The 23089-nt window shown below is 35.8% G+C and overlaps 1 protein-coding gene across 4 annotated transcripts in view; it reads left to right on the top strand.

The window, feature by feature from the left end:
* The window catches only part of SLC15A2 (solute carrier family 15 member 2), a 58118-nt gene extending 39213 nt beyond the window's left edge, over nt 1-18905 (top strand). For all 4 annotated transcript variants that reach the window (XM_066347279.1, XM_066347278.1, XM_066347277.1 and 1 more), the window contains 3 exons: nt 16605-16751; nt 17319-17423; nt 17733-18905. In XM_066347279.1, the coding sequence (XP_066203376.1) occupies nt 16605-16751; nt 17319-17423; nt 17733-17909 (429 nt within the window). In that variant the 3' untranslated portion in view covers nt 17910-18905. The remainder of the gene's footprint in view (nt 1-16604; nt 16752-17318; nt 17424-17732) is intronic.
* Nucleotides 18906-23089: the final 4184 nt, after the last annotated feature.

Raw genomic sequence — 23089 nt, forward strand, 5'->3', positions numbered from 1 at the left:
ACATCAATCTTGATTCTAATTTTATTTAATTACTTTTGCCATTGTATTAAACATTAAAAAAGAGTGAATAAGAAAAGGATTGAACATTTCTAAAGGTATTATGAGAATAGTCTGTTGTTTTACATATTTTGATTTTTTGATTAATTTAATAACCTGATATCTTTGATATGCTACTTTTATTACAGCTTAATTTAAGTTGAATTCATATACCATAAAGTTCACTCACTTAAGTGTACAATGGTTTTAAATATATTAACATTTTCAATGTATATAGATATCTATTCATCTAGAGAATATTTTTTCAATAATATATATTTAGTTTTTAATATATCACAGAGTTCTTCAAGTTTAGAACATTTTCATCCTTACAAAAAGCATCTCTATAACCCATTAGCAGTCACTCCCCATTTCCTCCTAAACTGCCTAGCCCGCCTAGACAACCACCTGTCTACTTCCTATCTCTATAAATTTGCCTATTTTGGACATTTCATATAAATGGAATAATATAATATGTGGCCTTTTGTATCTGATTCTTTCATTTATTATACTTATCAAGGTTCATTTATATTGTAGCATATATCAGTACTTCATTTCTTTTTATCGCCAAATAACGTTTCCAGTGTGTCTATTCAGCAGTTTGGATTGTTTCTACCTTTTGACAACTATAAATAATGTTATAAACATTCATTTACAAGTTGTCATGTGGGCATATGTTTTCACTTTTCTTGGGTATATACCTAAGACTGAAATTGTAGAGTCACATGGTAAGTCTATGTTTAACCATTTGAGACATTTCCAAAGTGAAATGTACCATTTTATATTCCCAGCAATAGTGTATGAAGGTTGTAATTTCTTCATGCCCTCAGCAACACTCGTTTTATGTCTTTTTAATTCTAGCCAATCTAGAAGGTTTGAAATGGCATTTCATTGTGATTTTGATTTGTATTTTCCTGAAGGCTAATGATGTTGAGCATCTTTTGATGTACTTATTATATACTTATTTGTATATCTGCTTTGGAGAAATTTCTATTCAGATCCTTTGCCCAATTTTTAATTGGTTTGTCTTTTTATTATTGAGTTGTAAGCATTATTTATATATTTTAGAAATAAGTTTGTTATCAGATATATTATTTGCAAATATTTTCTCCCATTCAACATGTTGTCTTTTTAACTTCCTTGATCATGTCCATTGAAGGACAAACATTTGTAATTTTTTTTATAATAATTTTATTTTTTTTAATGGGGTGACATCAATAAATCAGGATACATATATTCAAAGATAACAAGTCCAGGTTATCTTGTCGTTCAATTATGTTGCATACCCATCACCCAAAGTCAGATTGTCCTCTGTCACCTTCTATCTTGTTTTCTTTGTGCCCCTCCCCCTCCCCCTTTCCCTCTCCCATTCCCCCCTCCCCCCCGTAACCACCACACTCTTATCAATGTCTCTTAGTTTCACTTTTATGTCCCACCTACGTATGGAATAATGCAGTTCCTGTTTTTTTCTGATTTACTTATTTCGCTTCGTATCATGTTATCAAGATCCCACCATTTTGCTGTAAATGTTCCGATGTCATCATTTCTTATGGCTGAGTAGTATTCCATAGTGTATATGTGCCACATCTTCTTTATCCAGTCATCTATTGACGGGATTTTTGGTTGTTTCCATGTCCTGGCCACTGTGAACAATGCTGCAATAAACATGGGGCTGCATGTGTCTTTACTTATCAGTGTTTCTGAGTTTTGGGGGTATATACCCAGTAGAGGGATTGCTGGGTCATAAGGTAGTTCTATTTTCAGTTTTTTGAGGAACCACCATACTTTCTTCCATAATGGTTGTACTACTTTACATTCCCACCAACAGTGTATGAGGGTTCCTTTTTCTACACAGCCTCTCCAACATTTGCTATTACCTGTCTTGTTAATAATAGCTAATCTAACAGGTGTGAGGTGGTATCTCATTGCCGTTTTGATTTGCATTTCTCTAATAGCTAAAGAAGATGAGCATCTTTTCATATATCTGTTGGCCATTTGTATTTCTTCCTGGGAGAAGTGTCTGTTCATATCCTCTTCCCATTTTTTTATTGGATTGTTTGTTTGTTTGTTGTTGAGTTTTATGAGTTCTTTGTATATTTTGGATATTAGGCCCTTATCTGAGCTGTTGTTTGAAAATATCATTTCCCATTTAGTTGGCTTTCTGTTTATTTTGTTATCAGTTTCTCTTGCTGAGCAAAAACTTCTTAGTCTGATGTAGTCCCATTCATTAATTTTTGCCTTCACTTCTCTTGCCTGTGGAGTCAAATTCATAAAATGCTCTTTAAAACCCAGGTCCATGAGTTGAGTACCTATGTCTTCTTCTATGTACTTAATTGTTTCAGGTCTTATGTTTAGATCTTTGATCCATTTTGAGTTAATTTTTGTACAGGGGGAGAGACTGTAGTCCAGTTTCATTCTTTTGCATGTGGCTTTCCAGTTTTCCCAGCACCATTTATTGAAGAGGCTTTCTTTTCTCCATTGTGTGTTGTTGGCCCCTTTATCAAAAATTATTTGACTATATATATGTGGTTTTATTTCTGGACTTTCTATTCTGTTCCATTGGTCTGAGTGTCTATTTTTCTGCCAATACCATGCTGTTTTGATTGTCGTGGCCCTATAATATAGTTTGAAGTCAGGTATTGTAATGCCCCCAGCTTCATTCTTTTTCTTTAGGATTGCTTTGGCTATTCGGGGTTTTTTATAGTTCCATATAAATCTGATGATTTTTTGCTCTATTTCTTTAAAAAACGTCATTGGAAGTTTGATGGGAATTGCATTAAATTTGTATATTGCTTTGGGTAATATAGCCATCTTGATTATATTTATTCTTCCTAGCCAAGAACAAGGTATATTCTTCCATCTCATTATATTTTTTCGATTTCCCTTAACAATGGTTTATAGTTTTCATTATATAAGTCCTTTACATTCTTTGTTATGTTTATTCCTAAGTATTTTATTTTTTTTGTTGCAATCGTGAAGGGGATTATTCTTTTGAGTTCGTTCTCAATTGTTTCATTGTTGGCATATAGAAAGGCTATTGACTTCTGTATGTTAATTTTGTATCCTGCGACCTTACTGTATTGGCTTATTGTTTCTAGTAGTCTTTTTGTGGATTCTTTGGGGTTTTCGATGTATAGGATCATATCATCTGCAAAAAGTGATACCTTTACTTCTTCTTTTCCAATATGGATGCCTTTTATTTCTTTGTCTTGTCTGATTGCTCTGGCTAGAACCTCTAGTACCACATTAAATAAGAGTGGAGAGAGTGGACAACCCTGTCTTGTTCCTGATTTAAGGGGGAAAGCCTTCAGTTTTGTGCCATTTAATATGATGTTAGCTGATGGTTTATCATATATGGCCTTTATCATGTTGAGATATTTTCCTTCTATACCCATTTTGTTGAGAGTCTTAAACATAAAATTGTGTTGTATTTTATCAAAAGCCTTTTCTGCGTCTATTGATAAGATCGTGTGGTTTTTGTTCTTTGTTTTGTTGATATGGTGTATTACGTTAACCGTTTTACGTATGTTGAACCATCCTTGAGATTCTGGGATGAATCCCACTTGATCATGATGTATTATTTTTTTAATATGTTGTTGTATTCGATTTGCTAGTATTTTGTTTAGTATTTTAGCATCTGTATTCATTAGAGATATTGGTCTGTAGTTTTCTTTTTTTGTGCCATCCTTGCCTGGTTTTGGTATGAGGGTTATGTTGGCCTCATAAAATGTGTTTGGAAGTATTGCTTCTTCTTCAATTTTTTGGAAGACTTTGAGTAGAATAGGAACCAAGTCTTCTTTGAATGTTTGATAAAATTCGCTGGTATAGCCATCAGGGCCTGGACTTTTATTTTTGGGGAGGTTTTTAATGTTTTTTTCTATTTCTTCTCTACTGATAGGTCTGTTTAGGCTTTCTGCTTCCTCTTGACTCAGTCTAGGAAGGTTGTATTATTCTAGGAATTTATCCATTTCTTCTAGGTTGTTGAATTTAGTGGCATAAAGTTTTTCATAGTATTCTACAATAATTCTTTGTATATCTACGGTGTCCATGGTGATTTCTCCTCTTTCATTTTGGATTTTGTTTATATGAGTTCTTTCTCTTTTTTCCTTGGTAAGTCTTGCCATGGGTTTGTCAATTTTGTTGATCTTTTCAAAGAACCAGCTCCTTGTTCTATTAATTTTTCTATAGTTTTTCTGTTCTCTAATTCATTTATTTCTGCTCTGATTTTTATTATCTCCTTTCTTCGGCTGGTTTTGGGTTGTCTTTGTTCTTCTTTTTCTAGTTCTTTAAGGTGGGAAGTTAAGTGGTTCACTTGGGCTCTCTCTTGTTTGTTCATATATGCCTGAAGTGATATGAACTTCCCTCTTATCACTGCTTTTGCTGCATCCCATAGATTCTGATATGTCGTATTGTCATTTTCATTAGTCTGTATATATCTTTTGATCTCTGCACTTATTTCTTCTTTGACCCATTCATTTTTTAAAAGTATGTTGTTTAGTTTCCACATTTTGTGGGATTTTTTTCCTCTTTTTTGCAGTTGAATTCTAGTTTCAAGGCTTTATGATCAGAAAATATGTTTGTACAACTTCAATTTTTCTGAATTTGCTGATGTTGTTTTTGTGGCCCAACATATGGTTAATTCCTGAGAACGATCCATGTACACTGGAGAAAAATGTATACTCTGTCACTTTGGGATGAAATGTCCTGTAGATGTCTATCATATCCAGGTGCTCTAGTGTTTTGTTTCAGGCCACTATGTCTTTGTTGATTCTCTGTTTGGATGACCGATCTAGAGCCGTCAGCAGTGTATTGAGGTCTCCAAGTATGATTGTATTTTTGTCAGTTTTTGTTTTAAGATCAATAAGTAGCTGTCTTATATATTTTGGTGCTCCTTGGTTTGGTGCATATATATTAAGAATTTTTATGTCTTCTTGATTCAGTGTCCCCTTAGCCATTATGAAATGGCCATTTTTGTCTCTGAGTACTTTTCCTGTCTTGTAGTCAGCATTATCCGATATGAGTATTGCTACACCTGCTTTTTTTTGGATGTTATTTGCTTGGAGTATTGTTTTCCAGCCTTTCACTTTGAATTTGTTTCTATCCTTGTTACTTAGATGAGTTTCCTGTAGGCAGCATACAGTTGGATTTTCTTTTTTAATCAATTCTGCTACTCTGTGCCTTTTTATTGGTGAGTTTAATCCATTTACATTTAGTGTAATTATTGATACTTGTGAGTTCCCTATTGCCATTTTATATCTTGCTTTCTGTTAGTTTTGTGTCTTGTTTGATCCTTCTCTTTCATTTTTCTATCTTTTGTTTTTATTTGGTTGTATTCCATACATCTTTCCTCTGTTGCTATCTTTTTTTATCTCATGTGCTTCTGTGGTGGTTTTTTCAGTGGTGGTTACCTTTGAGTAATGAAAAGGGTCCCTACCCTGTTCATTGTAGCGAACTATTTGTGAGTACTTTTGCACTCCATCGTCCTTTGCTACTGTTAATCTCCATCTTCTCCCCCTCTTTCTTTTTGTTGTTTTCACAGTTTAAATTTGGTTTTATTGTGTTCTTCTTGGAGCTTTTACTTGTGGCTCTGTTTTTTTTTGTTCTTTGTATCTGATTGGAGAACCCCCTTTAGTAATTCCTGGAGTGGGGGTTTTCTGATGATAAATTCCCTCATCTTTTCTGATCTGTGAAAAACATTTGTAATTTTTATGATGTTTGATTTGTCTGTTTTTTCTTTCATTGCTTATGATTTAGTTATCATATCCAAGAAACCATTGCCTAATCCAAAATCATGAGAATGTATGCCTATGCTTTAAGAATTTTATAGTTTTAGCTTTTATATTTAGATTTTTAATCAATTTTGAGTTAATTTTGTATATGGTGTGAGCTAGGGGTTTAAGTTCATTCCTTTATAAGTGAATATCCAGTTGTTTCAGCACAATTTGTTGAAAAGACTATTCTTTTACCATTAAATGGTCTTGTCACTTCTATCAAAAATCAAGTGACTATAAATGTGAGGGCTTATTTGTAGATTCTAAATTCTCTTCCATTGATCTATATGACTATTTTTGTGCCAGTACCACACTGTCTTGACTATTGATACTTTGTAGTAAGTTTTGAAATCAGAGAGTATATGTCCTTCAACTTGGTTCCTCCTTTTCAAGATTGGTTTGGATAGTCTGGGTCTTAAGAATTTCCATATGAATTTTCAGCCCAGATTAGGAACGGAAGCCAACTGGGATTTTGAAAGGGCTTGCATTAAATCTGTTAGGTGTTTGGGAGGAACACTGTTATCTTAATATTAAGTCTTCTGATCAGTATACACAATCAGTCTTTCCATTTATATAGGTCTTCTTAAAGACATGGTTGAAATTTCTTTCAACAATATTTTTAGATTATAGGTTTTACATTTATATTGTTATATTCCTAAATATTTTATTCTTTATGATGCTATCGTTGTTCATTGATTGCTTGTTGTATGTGCCCAGGTGAGCCCAGGGCTTCAAACCAGAAACTTAAGTGTTCCAGGTCAATGCTTTATGAACTGCGCCACCACAGGCCTGGCTATGATGCTATTGTTAATGGAATAATTTTCCTAATTTCATTTTCAGGTTATTCATTGCAAGTGTGTAGAAATACAGTTGATTTTGTATATTAATCTTATATCCTGGAACCTTACTGAACTCATTTATTAGTTCTAATAGTTTTGTTTTAGTGGATCCCTTAGAACTTTCTACACACAAGATCATGTCATCATAGAGTTAGCTTTACTTCTTCCTTGTCAATACAGATATATTTTCTTTCCTTCTTCCCATTTTTGACTAGTTGTCCGGTCTTGAACCTCCAATACAATGTTGAATAGAAGAAGGGTGAGAACAAACATCTTCTTCTTAAGGGGAAAAAATTCAGTCCTTTATCAACTACGTTAGCTGTGGGTTTATTAGCTTAAGTTCTCTTCTATTCCTAATTTGTTGAGATTTTAAATTTTTTATCTTTTTACTTTTTTTCCATGAGGGGGTCATATTTTGTCAAATGCTTTTTCTATGTTTATTGAAATAATCATGTGGTTTTTGTCCTTTATTCCATTGATGTGGTATATACATTGATTTTCATATATTAAACCAATCTAGCTGTATTTGTTTTCTAGGACTGCTGTAACAAAGTATCATAAGCTGAGTGGCCTAATAAGAAAAATTTATTATCTTAGAGTCATAAAGCCTAGAAGTCTAAGGTCATCAATGTGATGGTAGGGTTGAATCTTTAAGAGGGCTGTAAGGAAGAATCTTCCATACACTTCCTAGTGGTTTTCTGGAAATATTTGGTGTTCCTAGGTATATAGAAGAATAAGATCCATCCCTGGCTTTATCTTCTCAAGGATACTTATCTATACAGGGAGAACTTCACTCCATTCCTCCTTTTTTAAGAGGACACCAGTCATATTGGATTAGGGCAAACAATAATGACCTCATTTTAACTTGACTAATTATTCTGCAACAACGCTATTGATATTTTCAAATAAGGTCACATTCTCAGGTACTAGGGGTATAGTCCTCAACATATGAGTTTTAGAGAAATACAATCACACCTGTAACATTTGCACTGTTGGTGTTACTCCATTTTTTGACTGTTCTGTCTCTTATATGCTGCTCAAGATAGAGGTCTTAGAATTGGCCACCTGAAACCTATATAATTAATGTTAACCAGTGTCGCCTAATAAATTCAATTTAAAAAGAAAGAGGCCATATATATTGTTTCTGAATGCCAAACATCTAGAGTAGAGATCATAAATTGGAGGCCTGGAGGCCCAGTTCCTCCCATAGTCCTGGTTTGTTTGGTCTGCACAGTATTAACAACAACAATAATTATTATTAATTTACAATATTTAAAATTTAAGAGATTTCACCTAAGAATTCATAACACTTCTTTAAAACAATATCAGAAGATTTTATAACAGGAGTTACCCGGTCAATTGGCTAGTACTATAGTGGCTATACCCTACCAGTGGTCGGCAAACTCATTAGTCAACAGAGCCAAAAATCAACAACAGTACAACGATTGAAATTTCTTTGGAGAGCCAAATTTTTTAAACTTAAACTATATAGGTAGGTACATTCCTTATCGAGGTAGCGCCCACAGGTAGTATTTTGTGGAAGAGACACACTCAAGGAGCCAAAGAACCGCATGTGGCTCACGAGCCGCAGTTTGCTGACCAGGGCCTATGCTGTCCATTACAACATAGTCACCTCATTTCCATTCAGCCAGTCACACTTATAATTATCTACCTATGGGTATTTGAGCATATGACCTTGATTTAGAAGCTCAGGTCTTTCCTCTCAGGCTGAGAAAATCCAAATATATGCCCAGGTATTATCACAATATTGACTAATGCAAACTTTATCTTACTTTTTTTTTTTTTTTACCTACTTTGAACCCAGTGGCCCTTTGACTGGGAGAATCAACTACATTTGGACATCAATGACTTATTATTTCAAGGACGTTTGACCTTGATTTTAACTCTGACATTTTTATCTCATTTTATCCAGATATTACACCTACTGCCAATGTTTTAACTCCAAGAAATATATATAATTTAAAAAATTTCATTCCATTTATAATTAATATTAGTAGATATAATCTAAATAAAATCAACCATAGCTAAAAAACCTGCATATAGTAAAAGTGGTAGTAAAAGAACAAAAATTATAGAATTATGTATATTCGGTAACATTGATAACAAGAACTGACCCTAAAAACTCCTTTTGACCAAAATTTTACAGGAAAATTGCATCTTTTTGAAAAACTTCAGTGTGAAAGACTTAAGTTTAAAAAATAATGGCCAAAAATAGAATTCAAAGTAGCAGGTGGTATTTGATATGGGTTTTTAAAAATTGATCAACAAATTTTTCAATGTAAGGATTACCAAGAAAATAATTCATTCTGCTAAAATTTAGTAAAATAAAAATTTTAATTGAAAATATTAAAAACAATTTAATTGTACTTAAATTGGACAAGGAATAAACTTTTTAAAAAATTATTTAGAAAATTAACTTTAACATGGTGACATTGATCAATAAGAGTACATAGGTTTCAGGTAAACACTTCTATAGCATTTGAACTGTTGATTATGTTGTATACCTACCTATTGCCCAAAGTCGAATCATTTTCCATCTCCTTCTATTTGTCTCTCTTTACTCCTTTCTCCCCACTCACTTCCCTAACCCCCTCACACACATCCTCTTTCCTCTGATAACCACTTCACTTTTATATATGTCCTCTACTCTCAGTTTTATATCCCACTATATGTAAAATCATACAGTTCTTAGCTTTTTCTGATTTACTTATTTCACCCAGTATAATGCTGTCAAGGTCCATCCATGTTGTCATAAATGATACTATGTCATTGTTTCTTATGGCTGAGTAGTATTCCATTGTATATATGTACCACATCTTCTTTATTCAGTCCTCTATTGAGGGATACTTTGGTTGTTTTCATGTCTTGGCCACTGTGAATAATGCTTTGATGAACAGTGGAGTGCATGTGTCTTTACGTATCAGTGTTTTCAAACTTTTGGGGTAGATACCCTGTAGAGGGATTGCTAGGTCATATGGTAGTTCTAATATTAATTTTTTGAGGAACTACCACACTTTCTTCCATAATGGTTGTACTAATTTGCATTCCCACCAGCAATGAATGAGGGTTCCTTTTTCTCCACAGCCTCTCCAACACTTGTTATTACCTGTCTTGTTGATAATAGCCAATCTAACAGGGGTGAGGTGGTAGCTCATTGTACTTCTGATTTGCATTTCTCGAATAGCTAGTGAAGATGAGCATCTTTTCATATATCTGTTGGCTATTTGTATGTCCTCTTGGGAGAAGTGTCTGTTCAGGTCCTCTCCCCATTTTTTAATTGGACTGTTTGCTTGTTTGTTGCTGAGCTTTGTAAGTTCTTTATGTTTTGGATATTAACCCCTTATCAGAGCTGTTGTTTACAAACATCATCTCCATTTAGTTGGCTGCCTATGTGTTTTGTTGTCAGTTTCTTTTGCTGTGCAGAAACTTTTTAGTTTGATATGGTCCCATTCATTTATTTTTGCCTTTACTTCCCTTGCCTTTGGGGTCAAATTCATAAATTATTCTCTATGGCCAAGGTCCATGAGCTTAGTACCTATGTTTTATTCTATGTAATTTATTTTTCAGATCTTATATTTAGATCTTTGATCCATTTTGAATTAATTTTTGTGCAGTGGGACAAACTGTAGTCAAGTATAATTCTTTTGCAAGTGGCCTTCCAATTTTCCCAGCACCATTTATTCAAGAGGATTTCTTTTCTCCATTGTGTGTTTTTGGCTCTTTAGTCATAGATGATTTGGCCATATATATGTGGTGTTATTTCTGGGCTCTCAATTTCGTTACATTGTTCCTTATATCTTGTTTTTCTGACAATACCATGCTGTTTTGATTATTGTGGCTCTACAGTATAATTTGAAGTCAGGTAGTGTGATACCTCCAGCTTCATTCTTTTCCCTCAGGATTGCTTTGGCTATTCTGGTTTTTTTATGGTTCCATACAAACTTGGTAATTTTTTGTTCTATTTCTTTAAAAAACGACATTGAGATTTTGATGGGAATTGCATTAAATTTGTATATTGCTTTGGGTAATATGGCCATTTTAACTATGTTGATTCCTTCAATTCATAAACATAAAATATTTTTCATTTCATTGTGTCTTTTTCAATTTCTTTCAATAGTGTTTTGAAATTTTCAATATATAGGTCCTTCACTTCCTTTGTGAAGTGTATTGCTAGGTATTTTGTTTGTTGCAATTGTAAAAGGAATTTTTTTGGGGTTTTTTTTTTTTAGTTCATTTTCTGATTTTTCATTGTTGGCATACAGGAAAGCAGTGGACTTTCATATATTGATTTTGTATCCTGCATCTTTACTGTATTGGCTTATTGTTTCTAATAGTATTTTGGTGGAGACTTTGGGGTTTTCTATATACAGGATCACATCAACTGCAAAAAGTGAAACCTTTACTTTTTCTTTCCTGATATGGATGCCTTTTATTTCCTTCTCTTGCCTGATCACTCTGGCTAAAACTTCCAGAACTATGTTGAATAAAAGTGGACAGAGTGGGCAGTCTTGTCTTGTTTCTGATTTTAGAGGAAAAGTTTTTATTTATGTACTATTTAGTATGATATTAGCTGATTGTTTGTCATATATGGCCTCTATTATGTTGAGGTACTTTCTTTCTATTCTGATTTTGTTAAGTGTTTTAAACATAGAGGGATGTTGTATTTTATCGAATGCCTTTTCTGCATCTATTGATAGGATCATACAATTTTTGTTCTTTGTTTTGTTGATATGGTGTATTATGTTGATCAATTTATGTATGTTGAATTATCCTTGTGCTCCTGGAATGAATCCCACTTGATTGTGATGTATTATTTTATTAGTATGTTGTAATATTCTATTTGCTGATACTTTGTTTAGGATTTTTGCTTCTGTATTCATTAGAGATATTGACCTGTAGTTTTCTTTTTTTTATATTGTCCTTGTCAGGTTTCAGTATGAGGGTTATGTTGGCCTCATAAAATGTGTTGGGGAGTATTAATTCTTCAGTTTTTTGGAAGACTTTGAGAGGGATAGGTACCAAATCTTCTTTGATTTTTGGTAGAATTCACTACGGTAGCCATCTGGTCCTGGACTTTTGTTTTGGGGGAGGTTTTTTATAGTTATTTCTATTTTTCCCTTCTTATAGGTCTATTTATGTTTCCCATTTCTTCATAACTTAGTATAAGAAGGTTACATAGTTCTAGGAATTTATCCATTTCCTCTAGGTTGTTGAATTTGGTGGCATATAATATTTTATAATATTCTACTATAATCCTTCGTATATCTATGATGTCTGTAGTAATTTCTCTTTTATTTTGGATTCTGTTTATATGAGTCCTTCTTCTTTTTTCCATAGTGAGTCTAGTCAGTGGTTTGTCAGTTTTATTGATCTTTTCAAAGAACCAGCTTATTGTTGTATTAATTTTTTGTATAGTTTTTTTTTTTTTGTTCTCTATTTCATTTAGTTCTGCTCTAAGTCTTACGATTTCCTTTCTCCTGCTGGTTTGGGTTGCTTTTGTTCTTTCTCTAGTTCCTCAAGGTGTGATGTTAGGTTGTTTACTTGTCATCTCTCTTGTTTCTTGATATAAGCCTGTAATGATATAAACTTCCTCTTATTACTGCCTTTGCTGCATCTCAGAAATTTTGAAATGTCATGTTGTCATTTTCATTTGTCTGTATATATCTTTTGATCTCTGCTTTTATTTCTTCTTCAACCCATTGTCTAGAAGTATGTTGTTTAATTTCCACATTTTTGTGGGTTTCTTTACTCCTTTTTTGCAGTTGAATTCTCATTTCAAAGCCTTATGGTCTGAAAATATACTTGGTATAATTTCAATCTTCCTGAATTTGTTGATGTTAGTTTTGTGGCCCAACATATGGTCTATTCTTGAGAATGTTCTATGCACAGTGCAGAAGAATGTACTATCTGATGTTTGGGAATGAAATATCCTATAAATGTCTATTATGTTCATTTGATCCAGAGTGTCACATAAAGCCGATATTTCTTTATTCATTTTCTGTTTGATCCGCTGGAACTTTTCCATGTGGGTGGGGGTTTCACTCAGAGTGTGAGACTGCCGGCCTGATATCCTGGTCTGCGCGCGCAGATAGTGAGCGAGAGTTTCTTCCAAGCGCCCCGGGAGTGGGTGCCCGCCTGTGTTACTGGACAGAGTGGCAGAGCCAGAGGTCTTTGAGTGGGCGGAAGCCCCGCCTGATTATGCTAGCAGCTCTGACTGACTGAGCCTTACCCAGAGCCCTGTGCTGAGTGGAAATAGAGGGGGGAGTTGCCAGCTCTTTGAGCCTCTTACTATCCAGGCAGAGGCAGCAGCAACCCCATAGCTGGATTATCATGCTACTAATTGAGGAAGGAAAGACTAGGAGAAAGGCTCCAGGAACACGGACTCTCTCACTGTTGGAGCCTATAAATGCTAATGAGCCTTGACTGCCAACGAGACTAAAGCACAATACATGACATTGTCATAGAGACTTATCAACTGCAAACCTCTACCTGAGCATGCCAAAGGGGCAGAACCCGGGTACAGAGTCACCGACCAGGAAGAGGGAGAGAAAAGAAAAAGCAAGAAGATAACCTCTCAAAATCAAGAATAATCCGCAGACTTTATAACCTATCCCATTTTATTATATTTGTTCGTTTGTTTCTCATCTTCATTCTTGATATTTTTTTTTTCCTCCTCCAATTTGGTTGATTAACTCTCTGCCGGTCTTACTTTTCTTTCCTCTTCCATTTTCTGTTTGATCTATTGAAACTGTCAATGGTGTGTCGAAATCTCCAAGTATGATTGTGTTTTTGTCTGCTTCTATTTTTAGATCAGTTAGTAGATTTCTTTTATATTTTGGTGCTCCCTGGTTCAGTGCATATATATTAAGAGTCTTGTGTAGCATGTGTTATGTCTTCTGGATTCAGTGTCCCCTTTATAATTATGATATGTCCATCTTTGTATCTGGTTACCTTTGTTGTCTTGAAGTCAGCATTGTCAGATATGAGTATGGCTACATTTGCTTTTCTTTGTATATTATTTGCTTGGAGAATCTTTCTCAACCTTCCACTTTAAATTTACTTTTGTTCTTGCTGTTTATATGTGTCTCTTGAAGGCAGCATATTGTGGGTTTTGCTTTTTGATCCCATCTGCTATTCTGTGCCTCTTTATTGCTGGGTTCAGTCCATTTACATTTAGTGTAATTATTGACACTTGAGGATTTCCTATAGCCATTTTGTGTTTTGTTTTCTGGTAGCTCTGTATCTTGTTTGGTTCATCTCGTTTTTGTTTCTGTCAGTTGTTTTTGTTTGGAGGTATTCCATACTTCTCTCCTGTTTCTTCTTTTTTTTTTTAGCTGTGTGTTTCAATAGTGGCTATTTTGTGGGTGGTTACCATTAAATGGTTATTAAGAGAAAAATGTTTGTATGTACAAAAATCCTTTGTTTCATGAGTGCTTCTGTACTCCATCCTCCTTTGCAAGTGCTGATGTTTATCCTCTCCCTTTTTATGTTATTATTGTCACAAATTATCCTTGTTTTTATTGTGACCTTGTTGGAGCTTTTACTTGTAGTTTTAGTTTGTTTTGTTCTCTATATCTGGTCAAATAATACCCTTGAGTATTTCCAGCAGTGACTGTTTTCTGGTGATAAATTTCCTCAGCTTCTGTATGTCTTTAAAAGTTTTTATTTCTCCTTCATATTTGAAGGATTACTTTGATGGATATAGTATTCTTGGCTGGTAATTCCTCTCTTTCATTACTTTGAATATTTGGGTTTGCTCTTTTCTGGTTTGTAAAGTTTCTTCTGAGAAGTCTGATGATAACCTAATGGGCTTTCCTTTATTTGTTATGTTCTTCTTTTCCCTACCTGCCTTGAGGATTCTTTGTCATTTTTGACATTTATTATGATGTGCTTTGGAGTAGGGCTGTTTGGGTTGTGGTAACTCAGTGTTATGTTTGCTTCTTGGATTCAAGGCTCTAACTCTTTCCATAGGCTTGGGAAATTTTCATCCATTATTTGTTTGAATAAGCTCTCCATTCCCTTCTCCTTCTCTTTTTTTTTTTCTGCTATACCCATTATTCTTATAATGCTCTTCCTGATAGAGTCAGACAATTCTTATAGAGCTGTTTTTTTTTTTAAATTCATGACTCCCTCTCCTTTTCTTGCTGTAGCATCTCTAATTACCTGTCTTTGATGTCACTGATTTTTCTCTCTACCTGGCTTGTTCTGTTAGCTAAACTTGCTATGTCAGTCTTAAATTCATGTATTGAGTTCTTCATCTCTGTATTTAAAGTTTCAATCCCCTTGGTGAGCTGTTCGTTTTGTTCATTTGTTTTCTGAGCTCATTAGGTTGCCTTTTGGTGTCGTCTCACATCTTGTTGAGTATTTTCAGAACTTCAATTTTTAACTCTCTATCATTTAACTCCAAGGTTACCATGTGATTGAGATTTTTTTCTGGAGATTTTTTATTTTCTTTCTGAACTACGTCTCCATCTTGTGTAGTCATGGTATTCAATTTCCTCTTCCTTGAAGGCATTTGAGAGTGGTATTGTTAAAAACCCTAACAAAAAAAACAACTAAAAAAATTTAAAAATTAAAATAACAATAAAAATTTAAAAAAATACAGGAAGAAAAACTACAAAAGTATTTCAAAAACAAAAAAAAAAAACACTCACCAAAAATAAGAATAAAATATATATAAATTTAAAAAATTAAATTCAATAGAGAAAAGGAGAAAAAAGAATAAGAAGAAAAAATAAGGAAAAATAAATTTTGGTTTTCAGAAGTTTCTTCCAGTAGGTTTTATTGTGTTATAAGTTTTAGCTCTGTAAGGTTCCTGGGCTATCTTCTGCTGGGATGGTGTCTCAAAGACGTAGGCGGGACCGCAGTCAGGTTGGTGGGTGGGGTGTGTTGGGAGGGCTTTATGGCTCTAGCAATGATGATCTCAGGCTTCCAGGTGCTCTTTCTTATGTCTCAACAAACCTGGGGACGGAACGTGGAGCACCTCTGTCATTCAGGGGAGAGAGTGGCTCTGGAAAGCGAGCTATGAGGTTTGTGTCTGCCACTCTTGTTACCACAAAGTTAGGGAGGCAGGTTTTCGAGGCTGGGGAACTGCACTTTAGTTTCTCTGTCTCTGTCAAGTGTGGGCTGCAGGCAGACCATAGGAACACTGGCTGTGACCACAGTGCTCTGGCTGCTCTGGTTTATCTCCCCCTCTGCCCCTCTATGTCACTTTTCCTCCCAGCAGAAGAAGACTTAGTCACTCTATGTTTCCCTCTCTGTACCCCTTAGACAAAATCCAGAGAGCCCAAGCTTCCCTCCTCTCCTACTCCAGCAGAGAAAAAAAAAAACAGTCATTCCAGGTTTGTCTTCTCTCCTCTTCAATGCCCACCACAAATGTGTTTTATCTCCCCTTTTCACCCCATCCCACCTTTAGTCTATTTGGTGCATGAATGTTTTAGGTGCACCTGTGAGCCCAGCTAGGGTTTCTTTACTGTGTTATAGTTGTTCAATCTGTTGAAATTTCAAGGGAAGAGATCAGGAGTATCTCTCATGCCCCTATTACTCTGACATCAACTTTTCTGAATTAAACTTTTATCAAGAACATGCTTTCTGAAAATTCATTGTTTGTATAATTCAGATCCCATTTTATACTTAAAATATTAGCCAGGATCAAAATACCCAATAGGTCAAAATGATGGGAATCCAAACCATCGTATCAAAACATTCTATCATTTAAGGACTCTGTCAATAATGGTATTTGAAGTCAGGCAAGTGAGTGCAGTGTTATCAAAAGGAATTTTAAAAACCTAAAATTGTGCAGAAATCGCTCAACCTCTTGAAAGTAGTAAAAGGATGGAAATGTAAAAGGCAGTGGATAAAAGATCATAGGATGCTGTAGGTAAGCAATGTTTACTTGAGGCTACTAACAAACCTATATCTTTTCTCCCTCACTAAGAACACCAATCAGGGTCCTCAGGTCTGGAAGACTGAAGACATTCCAGCCAACAAAATATCCATTTCATGGCAGTTACCACAATATGCGCTGGTTACAGCTGGGGAAGTCATGTTCTCTGTCACAGGACTTGAGTTTTCTTATTCTCAGGTGGGTTTTTGCAGGTAGAAAGTGGAGGTGGAGATATTGCTTAGAGGGTGGTGAAATTTAATCCTAGTGCTGCCTTAATATATACATTGTGGCCTTAGAGTCCTTATACATGACCCTCAACAGAGAGTCATCTGATTCCCAGGATCATGGAAGTATAACATAGTAGCCTATGGTATTTGATATCTAGGAAAGGATATTTAAAAATTAAGAATAAGGGTTGTGGAGTCAAATTGCCTATGTTCAAATTTTGGCTGCACAACCTATCCTGTGAACTTCAGCAAGTGAATTATTTCTCTAATGCTATTTTTCTTTATATATATAAAAAAGAATACTAGTAGAAGTTATCTCTTAGGGTTATAATTAAGATCGTATAATATAATGAATTAAAATATTCAGTTAAGAGCTCCATCCTGTTATTACTATTAACATTATTAACACCCCTGTGATAGCTGAACTCAGTGGGGAAAGTTCAAATCTGGAAACTTTTGTGGAAGTTTTCTGGATAGGTGCATGGCACATGAGGGTGGTGTAAGGACTTTGTTTACTGACAAACTATGTTCTCTCTAGGCTCCCTCTAGCATGAAATCTGTACTCCAGGCAGCCTGGCTGTTGACAATTGGAGCTGGGAATTTCATTGTGCTTGCTGTAACACAGTTCAGTGGCCTGGTACAGGTATGGATCGGAGAGAAACAGGATTCTTTTTTCTCTCCAAGGTCTAACCTTCTGTCTATCCAAGGTTTCCCCCACCCCATTCCCCCTGTGAGACAGGTTAGATGCACACAGACTTTGTCAGAAAAATCAACTTATATAATAAGTGTCAGTAATGGCCACCATATCCCATGTGAGGGAAGGTCAGTGAATCCAGTCTTCTAGGAAACCTCTGCCTAAATGATGAGCCTGGGTCAATCTGCTCCCAAGTTCTCATCCTCTGATGATCTCTTTAGTCTCAGGTTGTTTTCTTATATTTATTTCCTCCTGCAGTGGGCCGAATTCATTTTGTTTTCCTGTCTCCTGCTGCTGGTCTGCCTGATCTTCTCCATCATGAGCTACTACTATGTTCCTGTAAAGCCAGAGGATATTCTGGGGTCAGCAGCTAAGCAGATTCCCCATCTCCAAGAGAACATGATCAACCTGGAGATCAAGAACACAAAGCTCTAATGACTCCCAAGACTCTGCCCAGGCCCAAATTCTGGACTCTGGTCTCGGCCATCATAGGACTTGAAGCGTTTCTTTTTATTCTAATTGGTCAGGGGAGAGAGGTAGCATCATATCTGAGTTGATCTCCTCCACTTTTCTCCCATGGTAGAGGCAGTTCTGGACTTTCAAGTACATTAAAGAGCAAGACCCCTGAGACTGTAGCTGTTTTCCCATGTATCAATGAACTCAATAGACTTTGTATATTGCAAGAGAAGCCAGCCTGGTGTCTAGAAATGGCTATGAAAACACAACTATATAATTGAAATTAGTCTCTGTGGGTATGCAAAATCATGTGGAAACTGCCCACTATTTAGAACTGATGACCTCACTTTTTGAGATGCTGGTTTAGGGGAAAAACTGCAGAATAACAGAGAAATAGTATTTCAAGTTTCTTCATAAGCAATGTAACTGACTTATTCACAAGGAACTCAAGAACTGGTACATCTGGTGTGATCTGGTCCAGGGGCCAGCTTATCAGCTATCCAAGTCTGATAAAACCTTAGTTAATGTTTCAGTACAGAATAACAGAATGTTAATTTTATTAACATAGAAGAAGATCTTTTTTATAATTACAGTATTTTATCTACTAATGCAAAAATCCCTTTCTCAGGACTGATGGATCTTTGGAAATCAAATTAAATATGGTAAGCGTTTGTAAATGTGGTTCTGGAAAACAGGAATGCGTATACATTGTAGAAACCCTGAAGAGCCCTCCTTCTGCAGTGCACGCCATCGCAGGGGCCACCCAGCGCAGCCCGGCCTCCTGCCCTCCTGTGCACAGTGTGTAAACACTAAATACAATTTTGAAATCCTGTCTTTTCAGTGTTGTGCCAACTTCTTCTCATTATTACATCGTGTCTTGCTTATTGCAACAAATATTTAATAACAACAATATTTTCATGAATCCATCTTCCTTTATCATTCTCTTCAGCCTCAAATAAAGTGGCCCCATTTTAATTACTTCTCTTGTTTTATTTTCCTCACAATTTTTAAATTCCATTTCTTTATTTAGGCCTGGGAATTTCTCACTTATTAAAAAAAAGTTATATTAAAACACTAGATTTGAGCTTTTAAAATGGTAATGCTCAACAGAGGGGTATAATTCCATATTAAAATCCTGTCACAATCTGGGGTGGGGGAGGAGAGGAAGGAAGAACATGAGCTTTTTTGTTTGTTTTTATGTTAATGAAAAAGGAGAAAAACATTGCCTTACACACAACAAATGAATCCTTGGACAGACATGAGAATGTCATTAGGATGTATTGCTAGAAAAAAAGTTCAGAACCACTGTATTGGAGAGCCTCATTTCATTGGTTTTGTTCCATTAAACTCATTTAGAACTGTGCTGAGTCTCACACTGTAAGCATAACAAGAGAAGTTGTTCCAGCTTCCCAGACATTATCTACTTTAGGTTTAGTGACCGAGGTTTCAGAAGTACTGAAGTGACAGCTGCACTGTCCAGTTTCCCCAGATGTCTTGATGTGAACCAGAGCAGCTTTAACTCAGTGTGTTCAATGAAATATTGTTCGAAGAGGTGTTAGCAGTGCTCTGTGAATAAAAGTTTCTATGGACAAATTCTAGGAATGGGGCATATCATATCTTCTTAATATTTGTATACTAAAGATTCTGAGAAATCCTGCAGTAAAAACATAAGACACTTTGTATAGCCTGCCATGGTGCCATGCTCTGCAGAACACTAGTTTGAGAAGAACTGGTAGGCAAACCTTACTTATGCCAAACTTAAAGCTTCTTCTCTGAAACCTCCTACCACGTTGGTTCTTCCCTTTCTTGCTAGCAAGAATAAGTGTAAACCCTCTTTCAAATGGCAGACTGTTTGCTATTTGAGGAGAGCTTCTACGTCTCTAATCATTAAGTATTCATTAAGCTAAAGATTCTCAGTTTCTTTTTTAAACAGGGTAGTTAAAAATGTATTATTATTTTTCGAGAGAGAAGATAGGAGAGAGAGACAGTTTATTCAGTGCTTCCTCACAGGGCACAGTCTGTCCTTTCACTACTCTGTTTTCCTTCCTCTGAAAAATCTTCTTTGTTTGAAATGCATCAGTGGGTCAGAATCCCTCTTAATATGTGACACCTGGCACCAGGTACAACATCCAGAAGTGGTCAGACTAGAAGAACTAGGATCTCCCTTTCTCCAAGAAATACACATTTGTTAATACAGACTTAGGTAACATTAGATGTTTGGGGTAACCACCTCACAATGAAAGCTTATAATCTAATCATGTGGTCAGCTAAAATCTCCAGTTCTTTAAGAGAGCTATTGTTTGTCCAAATACACCTTTGAGTTCTACTATATGCCATTCACTAAGTTAGGTGTTGGAAAACCAAACATGAAAATCTACTATACATGTGCGCACAGTAACCTCATTTATCTTGACTGTCAAGATTCTGAAGCGTGCAAAGCCCTTGAAGAAGTAATGGACTTTTGAGAAGGAGCAAGAAGGGCAGTATGACAGGACTGGAGTAAGTAAGGTGTGAAGAGGTAGAGGATGCAGGCAGAGGAAGCTAGGGACCAGATCGTGTGGGGCCTTGTGACCACGGTAAGAGACTCTGGTGTTTTTCTAAGTGAGATGTAAAGTGCTGGAGGTTTAGGACATGGGAGAGACAATCTGATTCTCCATTTAAGCTTACTCTGGCTGCTGAGTGAAGAGTTGTCTGTAGGCAGGAAGGAAGGGTGTCCAGTTAGCCAATTAGGAGATTTTTATAACAATCCAGGCAAAAGTTGATTATTACTTGGACAAAGTGGGAGCAGTGGATGTAGGAATGTGTTGGAATTTAACACTAAGGGAGGACTGAATTAAGTATGATTTATATTATATAAATGGTTTTGAAAGACAGCAAGCAATGCTGACTCTTAGATTTTGGGGCTTGAGTAAGGAGAATGAACAATGGTGCAAGTTTCTTGGAGTAGGGAAGACGAGGGTAAGGATAGGTTTGGGGCGTAAGGTAACAAGTAGTTTTGTTTTATGCATGGTAAGCTTCAGATGCCAATGATCAAATTGAAGATGTTAAACTGGTAAGGGTGAGATCAATGCTTGGTATGACAGCCAAGGAGGGTTTTAAGTATAGTGCCACATAGACTGTTACAATGTGTAGCTTGAGGAATGGAATGTAGCCTATTTCCTAGGCTGGTTCATAACAGACAAAGCCAGCCCAATCCACCTTTTACATGCCTGTTTTCTGCATTGATCTGGTCACTTCTGAGACACTCGGACCTCTAGAAGAGGAACATTTAGTCCTAACAAAAGAAAAGTTCTGTATTGCTCTGGTTAGCAAGGCAGCTTTGTAATATTACAAGAAAGAACATGGACTGTGGAGTAGCACACTCTAGTCTGAATATTTTATTTACTAGTAGAGGTCCTTTTGCAAGATTTATTAATTTCTTTCAACCCTGAGTAAGAATGATAATAACTGTTAATAGAGTTTCTGATAAAATAAAAGCATTGGGGATAACAGTAGGCACGCCATAAAAACTGCAATCTATTATGTTAAGTTTAATAAGTAGGAAAGAAAGTTCAGATCTTCATTGAGTTAGAACTTTATTATAAACCTACCCTGGACTAACTCCATCTATAATCTCAAATATTCAATTGCAGAAACACAAAAGGAGCCAGAATTCTAATAATGAAGCATAGCAAGTTCTAAGCCCATGGTTATTAAATTCTGGTATTAAATTCCCTAAAGACAAGGACCTATTTTATATTTCTTTTGCATTCTCCACAGGATCCTCCCTACCAAAACTCTTAGAGAAAATCTCTAGCCAAAATCCAGAAAAGGAGATGCCCTAGATACTAAGTAACTCTGTCATCCTTAGATTGGACTAAGGGTGGACTTTGGCACAAGTGGGCCCATCAGAGTCTCTCAAGAATTAGAATTAATACAAAGGTTGAGAGAATCAGTCAGATGGTGTAGGGCACTTACACTGAAGGGTGTGTAGACTGTCAGAGGGCAGGGGTATTGGCATCATGGCAGCTTTGTGTAAGCAAAAGTTATATTGGGATGAAATTAGAATGCTGTAAAATAAGGTTGTCAGAAAAGAGGATAGATGAGCAAATACAGAGAGAAGAGCTGAACTGTCAAGATACACACAGCTTAAAAGAGAGACAAAAAGAGCAACAGAAAGAGACAAAAACAGACAGAAGGATAGACATTCAGGGAAAAGTGAGGAATATGGGGACAAAATAGCAAATGAGAAAGAATGGGGCTTAAGAATTGGAATTGTCACCTGAAAAGGATTCAGATAACTCCAAGTATCTGCTAACTGAAAACACCAGAGAGCCTCTGTTGTCCGCAAAAGCAGCCTCCTTACCCTTCCCTGATGGATGATGAGTCTGCCCTGTTTGAAGACCTTGTAGTGACCCCACTTGAAGTGCTTTCCTGGCAAGTGAGTGTCCTATTCCACTCTCCTTCATTGCCTCCATATCTACAACTATGGACATATCCTAAAATGTGTGTGGGCCAGTTGCCAAGTCTAATTAGGAAGCAAGAAGCTTGCACAGCAAGAGTTATAAAATAGCACTAATGTTTATCAGCAAGAATCTGAGAAATATATATGGAACTGAATTATAAGTGTACCAGACCAAAAATTGTAGAAAATAAACTTCAGTTATGCCAGCATTATTATATAGGTGCACTTACCAGAGATTCTGGATTCAATGTACTATTACATGCAGTTGGTAGAGTTCTAATTATTTTCTCTCTTTGTTGTTGGTAGACTGAAAATTGGATTCATTCCTGGCCTATGCTGAGTTCAGATGTCAGAAATCCCTTGTAGAGGAAGGAATAGAAAGATTTAGGAAGATGAGAATGTTAGAATGAATCTGTTAGGTATTACCCATTTAGCCATCCCAGCCCCAAGGATATGTCTGTTGTAAGAGCATTGAGAAATGCATTAATAAAGGTAGTGTCAACAGCCAACATATTTTTAAAGCACTATAGTGGCTGTCTTCTGCAGGTCAGAGATGAAGGTGGAAAATACTGATATTAAAGTAGCTTCTATAATTTCTATAAAGCTAATGATGTCTCAGAAATATTAAGTATTACCAAATTTTCAGAGTCAACTGGGTAATTGGAATATTTTGTATTAAATAATTGATCATAGGGTCCCTAGTGCTAAAGTAGGA

This window comes from Saccopteryx leptura, chromosome 8 (assembly GCF_036850995.1).
Source record: "Saccopteryx leptura isolate mSacLep1 chromosome 8, mSacLep1_pri_phased_curated, whole genome shotgun sequence".
In the NCBI taxonomy this organism is placed as follows: domain Eukaryota; kingdom Metazoa; phylum Chordata; class Mammalia; order Chiroptera; family Emballonuridae; genus Saccopteryx; species Saccopteryx leptura.